Source organism: Equus przewalskii, chromosome 21 (assembly GCF_037783145.1).
Source record: "Equus przewalskii isolate Varuska chromosome 21, EquPr2, whole genome shotgun sequence".
Classification (NCBI taxonomy): domain Eukaryota; kingdom Metazoa; phylum Chordata; class Mammalia; order Perissodactyla; family Equidae; genus Equus; species Equus przewalskii.
The window spans coordinates 49,862,028-49,870,694 of NC_091851.1; the positions used below are offsets into that span (position 1 = coordinate 49,862,028).

General features: G+C 45.8%; 1 protein-coding gene across 7 annotated transcripts in view; it reads left to right on the forward strand.

Annotated features, from left to right (window-relative positions):
- The window catches only part of PCMTD2 (protein-L-isoaspartate (D-aspartate) O-methyltransferase domain containing 2), a 31,832-nt gene extending 24,845 nt beyond the window's left edge, over positions 1–6,987 (forward strand). For 4 of the 7 annotated variants that reach the window (XM_070587845.1, XM_070587847.1, XM_070587846.1 and 1 more), the window contains 2 exons: positions 1,225–1,348; positions 4,243–6,987. In XM_070587845.1, coding sequence (XP_070443946.1) covers positions 1,225–1,348; positions 4,243–4,622 — 504 coding nt within the window. In that variant the 3' untranslated portion in view covers positions 4,623–6,987. The remainder of the gene's footprint in view (positions 1–1,224; positions 1,349–4,242) is intronic. The other 3 variants (XM_070587850.1, XM_070587849.1, XM_070587851.1) reach the window with 1 other exon arrangement.
- Positions 6,988–8,667: the final 1,680 nt, after the last annotated feature.

Genomic DNA, 8,667 nt, shown 5'->3' on the forward strand with positions numbered 1-8,667 from the left:
TTCCATTTTTTTGGTTTTATTTTGGAGGGGAGAGAGTCCCGAGTCAGCTCACCCTGCCATTTTGCTCCTCTTATTGTTTTTTTTTGAGGCAGCAGAGCAGTGAACAGACTGCCCATCTATGGTCGGGGTGGATTTGGAGATGTGCACGAGGTCAGGCGGCTAGTATGAGATTTCCTGAGCTCAGGATGCTGTTTATTACAGCAAACTGTCCAAGACAGAGGAAAGCAGTGAGAGGAACACGGAGCCAAACTGGATTGAAGGAGAGACGAGCCAGGGCAGGACAGGCTGTGCATACTCCTGATCACGACAAGCCTGATGGTCCCACCTGTTTTATTTCTGCAGTTTTTAGTAGGTCACAGTGTATGAGAGGGCTAGACGTCTCCATCTGTGCTCTTCTTTCTCACTCGGAATATTGTTTTAAATATTCAAAATATTTAAATAGTCCTGTGACCTGTTTAGGCTGTTCGGAGACTGGCACAGAACACCCAGGAGGGCCGTGTTGTCTAACTGGGTCCTTCTGGTACTCCTTATACTGTGATTCATGAGAAATGTTTGAATGACCATGCTGCAGTGTGCTGGTCATGTGACTCCGTGTGTGGTGGGCTGGCGTCCCTGGGAAGCTCATGTCGTTTCAGTGTGCGTCTCCCCAGCATGCGGGTGAGCGCCTGCGCCCCGTGCGTGGTCGTCTTTGAGGAGGGCACAGCGGTGCTGTAGTGGTAGCTGTTCCAGGCGTGGTTGTGAGTTGTTGCAGGAAGGTCTTTTTTGTGGTTCCCATCCTCCAGCTGCAACACCCAGGATTCAGTCTGGGTTGAAGCACTGAGGGTGGTTGTGTACGTCTTGATAAATTTTACTTTAGAACAGACTCCTCTCCTTGCTTCTCCCCCAACGTTGACCGTTTTGGAATCCGAGAAAGTTGTCTCGTCAGAGCCCCACGCTCCTTGTCTGACTGTCTCCTCTTGTCATTCTTTAACTTCTTTCATACATCTTTCCTGTGAACAGCAGTTAGTTCTAGAGGCTTGAATATATTCAAGCTAAACATATTTGCGAGATTATTAATGCATTCTGTGTACTTCATGTCACATCACCTTAGGGGCCCATGTTGTCACGTTATTTCATTGTTAATGTATCTGTGTTTTTTTAGATTATATATAGGAATGATTATATTTAAATATAAGCTACCAGTAGCTGAATCTTTTGAATATTCTCTTTTTGTCTTTGGGATAGTTGACTAAGATAACACGTACTGGTCCTTCTGCTTGGGAAACCAAGAAGATTCTGGCTGTTTCTTTTGCTCCTCTGATTCAGCCCTGCCACTCAGAGTCAGGAAAATCAAGATTTGTCCAGTTACGTGAGTACAAAGATCCTTACTTATCTTTTAGATCTTTTTAGTCTCATTAGAATGGGAAGGAAAACTAAATCTATAAGGAAAAATTTAATACTAAAGAGCATTTTCCCCTCCACTGAAACTTTAAAATCCTACAAGTGATTTTTAGGCATTTACAATATTGTAATCTATTTTTAGCCTATTTTAGGTTATTTTAGCCTTCTTTTAAATCTACAGACAGCTGTTGCTGGTTATACCACTGAAAACAGAGGTCCACATAAAAGGGGGTTAATTCTCTTGTGTGGAGAGATCTTAACGGAGAGAGCTAGCTCAGGGCTAACCCTCTGCTCCCTGTGGCTGCCTTGTGGGTGCACATTCCAGCCAGTCTGCTGGTGTGTGGGCGGGAGGCTTACTGTGGACCTTGTTCTGCTCAGCCTGTGTCTTTCACTCCTTCAGGATGTAGATCAAGCAAACAGCTAACATCAGGCCAGTCTTCATGTAGATGTTGTTTTATAATTTAAACAAAAATTCAGCAGTGAGAACTGCAAATAATTTTATTTAAAATAAATAAACTCTACTCTATTATTGAAGAAGTAAATTATTTAGAAAATTTGGCAAATGCTAAAAAAAAAAAAATAGGAAGGAAAAAAACTAACCGTAATCCCAACACCCAAAGATAATACATGTTGATGAATTCCTTCCAGAATTGTTTCTTAGTTTGTGAGGAATCATTACTTGAACAGTGTTGGTCTGCCTTGTTCTCTCCGAAGCGCAAGTTATGTGAAATACACGTGGTCCTTGAAAGGTGATCACGGAGGGGCTGAGAGGGGTCAGGGAGGGTCTGACAGAGGACGTGACGCCTGTGCTTGGTCTTCAAGGGTGAGAGGGACTTCCCCCAGGAGAGAGGACAGGGAGGAAAACTATCAGCGGAGGCAGGGAGTTTCCACATGCACGTTCCCGGTGTGTTCCGAGTTGGGGTATGGCAGAGACTAGGGTGCGTAGGGGAGACTTGAGTTTCTCACGTGGGCTGTGGAGGCTGTCACATGCTTTGCATCACGGACGCGGCGCCTCCGTGTCCTGGACCACCTGGTGGTGGAGGTGAGTTTCTCAAATGCGCGCTCTCTTACAGTCCCGCCAGAATAGGAAAGAGGTGCTGCCCGCGTTGGTCGGGCACCGCCTTCTAGGGACGGAGCAGAGTATTGGCAGGTGAGGACGCAGCCAGGGCCTCTGTGGGGCTGTCCACTGGTCTAGGGGAAGACAAGACTCTTGGTGTGGAGGCTTGATGAGGCCTGAATGAGAATCGTGACAGCACGGAGCCCCCTTAGAGGCGGGTGTTGGATGACAAACAATCATGTGATGCTGTTTAGGGCTCCTGAAGCGAACAGGTCAGTTATTTGTAACTTTATCCTTCTGAGCCAGAGATTCTGTGGGTGCAGACATGTGCTGTGTGGGGTGGATAGGGTGAGCCTCAGGGTGGAAGGACAGGAGACAGGCTGCAGGCAGAAGCCAGTGAGGAGGCTGTTGGGATTTTCCAGGCGAGAGATAAAGACTGACATTGATACACTGGCCTCTACAGTGGACAGGATTCGGGGCAGGCACACAGGGCCTTTCTGAGGAAGGAAGTGGAGCCTGAGGCGTCCGTCATCGGTTGTAGCTGTGGGTATGTGGACGGCTCAGGGCCTGGGACAGGCCTGGGTTATGTTGCTGGGAGCCGTTGGTGGCTCTCTGTTATTTGAAGCCATGGAGTGGATGTCAGACCAAGGATGAATAGGCAGATGAAGAGGGGGAAATGGTAGAAATCAGAACCTTGGGGAGCACCACTAGGCTGGGTGGAAGTAGAGGAGCCAGCAAGAGAGACTCAGGCTGGGGGGCAGTAAGCCGAGTTAGTTCCCCCAAGTAGCACCTCGGGGAGAGCCGGAGAGGCCAGAGCTGGCAGTGGGGACGCCTGATTACCTGTGACAGAGTCGTCTCAGCAGTCTTAGGGGCGACAGCCAGTGGGGTGGTGAGGGAAGGAAAGATGGCAACAGAAAGCCATGACTGTGGTGTTCTGTAGCAGGGTAGGTGCTGGAGCCATCCTGGAGGAGGGGAGGGTTGGCGCTGAGAGAGCGGAGGAGGTGCTGAGGGTCTGGGGCACCGGCGCTTTCCAGTGCTGTGGTGGACTGTGGATGTGGCTGAGATTCTGTGCAGGCTCTGGTTTGTGTGATGAATGTCGCAGCCAACTTGAGAGCCCTCCCTATAGTGTGGTGGGTTATTTTTTGAAGTTAGGTAGTGGAGGGAAAAAAGTGATTCTGATTGTCAGTTTAATGTTTTAAACACACAACCCCACTTCCTTTCCCTTTGAGAAAAGCCTTTATGCTGCCATGTGTGTGTTATTTGCATTAAATTGAGCTTTAATTTAATTGCCAGATTTTATTTTTCCTTGGTAGTTTTTGGAGTTTTCTTCTTAAAAATGTTTTTGATTTACTTTTCTCTGCATTAATATAAAAAAGGAACAGATAATTTGTAAAGTACTATGAAAATATTAAAATGGATAAAAGAATGCTGGAGCCATATATTCACCGTATTACTACTGAATGAGATAGAGTACATGAACGGATACAGTAAGTGGAGTCATGGAACTGGCTGTCAAAGAAGCAAAAACAGTAACCCACGTTTTTATTCTGCCACTGGTTGATGAGCCAAGCAACATTGCTTCCATTCCTTATCTGAGTTAAGGATTAGTGTGTTATCTTTTGAAAAGTAGTATATGAATGCAAATTAGAGCACTGATTGACATTTGCAAAGAGACTACTCTCATATTCTTGTAATATATTTGTAAATATGCCAGTGAATGAAAATGTTAGGATGTTAGGATTTAGCTGTTTGGGCTTTGTGTGGTCGTCACGGACAAGTTTGACGTCTTGTCATTTGCACCACAGCACCACTGGCCGTTCGCAGCCTCCAGGACCTGGCTCGCATCGCCATCCGGGGCACCATTAAGAAGATCATTCATCAGGAAACAGTGAACAAAAGCGGAAATGGACTAAAGAACACTCCCAGGTTTAAACGGAGGAGAGTTCGCCGTCGTCGGATGGAAACGATTGTCTTTTTGGACAAAGAGGTCTTTGCCAGTCGGATTTCCAACCCCTCCGATGACAACAGCTTTGAAGACTTGGAAGAGGAACGGCGGGAAGAAGAGGAGAAAGCCCCGCCTGAAACGAAGCCAGACCCCCCAGTGAACTTCCTGCGCGAGAAGGTCTTGAGCCTCCCTCTGCCAGATCCCCTGAAATACTACCTACTTTATTACAGAGAAAAATAAGTCTGTGGAACAGGGACAGGCGGCAGAGCTGACTGCCGAGCCCGATGCGATGCACCCGTCTGCCTCTGGGGTCACCTGGAGCAGACGCGATGGGCTCTGCTCTCTGCGTTTCTTTTTCTAGTTTGTTCTTGATCATCCACTAAAATTCCATTCAACGGTATGATTTCCTTCAACATAATCTGACGAACGTGAAGTGCATGGGAGAAGCTTTCTCAGAGGGAGACTGTCCTCGAGGAGTGGCTTCAGCTCTGGGGAAGCACCGAGGGCTGCGGGCGGGGACTGCTGATCACCACTTCCCACAGGTGCAATCTGCATTAAAGTGAGTGCTGGAGTTGAAATAATCTGTGCTGTTGCTTCTACAGTGTGAAACAGCACAAGTTTGTAAGTGTCTGAAACCTTTTCTGAGTGTGACACACTTACATCCAAGTTTGAATTTTACCGTATCAACCTCTTAATTACTGGCACTGAGTTTCACTAAACTGCTTAGTTTTCTAGGAGGAGGAGAACATTATTGAAAAGCCCTCTCTTAAGTAAATTAATTAACTCTTATGTGAGTTGTCAATTATAATTTAAAAAAAGAAAACTTTTGATGAGGGGAGAGGAATAAAAGTAAGATGTCTTTATGGAATTTCCAAAGAATTCCAAGAAATCTTTTCTTGACACCTTTTGTCAACCTTTAAAAGAACCAATCAATGTCAAGTAATCCCTTAAAGAAATCCTGAAGAATGAAACGGGCTTTGTGTAAGTGAAGATGCTGCGTGACTTCTGCCGCAGCGGTGGGGGTGCTTGTTGGCCCAGCGTGCGCTGCATAGTGGGCGTCTAAGGTGTTGGCGTGCCTGGTGCTCAGAGCAGGTGGAAAGTGTCAAGACCTGACATAGATTGGGACTGTGTTGTGCACAGCTTGTGCTTTGTTTACTTCAGTTGGCTATTTTCCCGTAATCACATTAGAGTACTGATTCACAGATTTTATCTTTTATAATTCTGGAAAAAAAGATTTGTTAGTTTTGTAATTTTCTTAACAAATGTATGTATTTTAGTAGCTTCATTGCATTAAAACAGTGTAACTCACAGGAACCTGTGATCTTCCCCAGGCCTGGTGTGTTGAGCTTTCTGTCCTCATCTAGTTACGAGTCTAGACGAAAAGGCAATCCTGGCAGTCAGATGGCAGAATGTTTTGAAGTTACATTTCTTATTCCAAAATGTTGTCTCTTTAAACTTTTTTTCTTACCCAAAGAAAAGAACAGTATAAAATGTAAACAGTAAACCCAAACTCAGAGTGCTGGTGTAGATTAAGCCTCCAGGCTTTATGTTTAGCCTCTTGGGAGTTGCTGGGTTCTTTGTCCTGTGGTTTCACCAGCTTAACTGAGTTCCTATTTTTTTGCTTTTCTGCTTTTTTTTAGTAATGAATCATTTTCATCACAGGATACTGTGTGCTTGCATAGCTGGGAGCATTTATATTCCCCCAGGTTTTTGAATTTAAGATATTGTAAAGAAAGGTACTTCATAGTTGTGTTTACCTGCCTTTTAACTCCAAGTTAAGCATCATTCTTTCAGAGAGAAATGCATGATTTATGTTTACTTGCTAACATTTCATAGTTTGCAGATCCTTGTTGACCTTATTCTCATTGATATGTAGAGACCTGCGCAATACATGGACATTTTTGGACATAATATTAAATAAATGATATCTGTGAAATCTGTTACATTAGGTGGCTTGACCAAATTTTTTTCCCTATAATTCTATATGGATTTCACATTTTTTTAAACCACATTTGCCTTTATGCTACATTGTAAAAACTCTTTACAATGCATAGGACATGTTGTTCCCTATATATGTTAAACATTTCCTAACATTTTATATTTACCTGTTGTCAGTTTGTGATTTTTAAACCAGAATCTGCTTATATATATATATATAGATAATATATGTGAAATAGTGTGGTGTTTATTAAAACTAAAGGAGAATTGTAAATGAGTTTTGCTGTGCTTAAGCACCTTACCCCGGAGTTCGGTATGGTACACTGCTGTCTGTTTTCACAGATGAGTTACGTATAGTCTGTGTTGTCTGCACGCTCTCTATGGTGAACCACCTTCGAGACAGCTGTTGACTCACGTGTGGAGTAGTCTGTATTTTTATATGTGACTTTTGTCTTGAAAGTAGTAAAGCCATAGACATGTGCAAAACAAATATCAAATTTATGAATGTTAAGTATGTAATGTAAAAATCAACTATGTATGTAAAAATAGTTTTGCCCATCTGGAACTTTTAGGGGATTAATGCAAGAAATTTGAAACAAAGATTTTAATGAGCTGATGTACATGGATAAATATAAAATTTATCAATAAAGGTAGTTAAGACACTTTAGCTTTCTTGGCATTGCTTCTGTTTCCTGTGTGGGATTGAAATTCTTAACTACCTGTCTTCATGAAAACCTTTAAAAATAAACTTTTCTTCTTTTTTTTTAGAATCACGTTTTTTCTCTATTTGTATTATTGCTTGTTTCTGTACCATTCTTGCACAGTTAGGGAAGGCACTTGAATTTAGAATAGCCAAATAGAAGAGTGGCTTCCTTTGACTATGTGAGAATAGGTGTCTGAAGTGTGTCTGTGGTTACATTTTGGCACAATTTTCCCGTAATTTGAAATGTTAAATAAAAGGTAACTGGGTTATGGTAACGTGTGTTATGGGGCAGTGAGGGTGAGAGTTTAGGTTTAGGGTTTGGAGTCGCGGTTAGGGTCAGGAGCCATGGCCAGGGTTTAAGATTGAGGTTTAGGGTCAGGGTCAGACTCAGGGGTCAAGGTCAGAGGGAAAGGCCCAGGAGTCAGGGACAGAATCAGGGTTTAGGTTCAGGGTCAGGGTTAGGGTTGGGTTAGGGTTAGGGTTAGGGGTTAGGGTTAGGGGTTAGGGTTAGGGTTAGGGTTAGGGCTTCTCGCGTCCTCACATGGAGGGAGGGGCTGGGGTCTCTCTTATCAGGGGATCGATCCCATTCTGGAGCACCCCACCCTCACAACCTAATCACTCCAAAGGCTCCGCCTTCTAACCCCGTCCCGTTGGGCGTTAGGATTCCCACATGTGGATTTCGGGGAACAAACATTCAGATCACAGCGCTGATATACGGGAAACCCACTGACTTTGGTATGTCGACCTGCTTTGCTTGTTGTAATCTCTGTATTTTCCGATCGAGGCACAGGAGTGGTGGGCTCCATTTCATTTGGAATTTCAAATTCCCACACTGAATAATCCTAAAACTGGATGACAGTCACCGGACCTGCTCCTGGGGACGAACTGGCGCCCTGCGCCGCGCCCCGGCGCACAGCAGGGGGCGCCCGACCCGCCCGCCGGACCCGCAGGAGCGCATGCGCCTCCCGTGCCGGCCGAGCGTCCTGCTGAGAGCGCATGCGCATCCCGTCCCGGATCTGGCCGCACGGGCCCGCGGGGAGCGCGTGCGCGTCCCGTCCCGGGGAGGACGCGCCGGGCCCAGGGATGCGTCCCGCCGCTTCGGGACGCGAGGCGGCGAGGACTGAGCGAGGACTGAGCGAGGACCCGGCCCCCGCGGCGGCCCTGCGTGCACGCGGGAGCTCTGCTGCGGCTTCCTGCGAGACGCTTGTGTCCGGTGGCGAGCACAGAACCCTGGTTTCTGGACTTTCTCACGCGGGTTTTCTTGGCTTTCTCATGCGGTACGACCGCAGGACGCGTTTTACAAAAGCACCCCTGCACTAAGGCTTTGCACGATGTGGGACTTCTTCCAGATGCGGGTTGTGTCTGGGGAGAAGTCCCCGCAGAGAGACAAGAGAAACCCTGAGACCGTCTCGGGCTGCAGGTGCACCTGGGACGGGCCAGTTCCACCGGCCACCAGGGCCAGCCGCCCCTGCGTTCTTGCTCTCATGAGGCTTGTGCTGGTCCTTTTGTGTTACAGTGGTAACACAGTCCAAAAAATACGACACATTGAAAACTAGGTGTATTAAATATTGCAGCATTGTTTAAATATATTATTTATACCCAAACCAGAATTTATTAAAAGTGCACTTTTCTGGCGTTAATGGA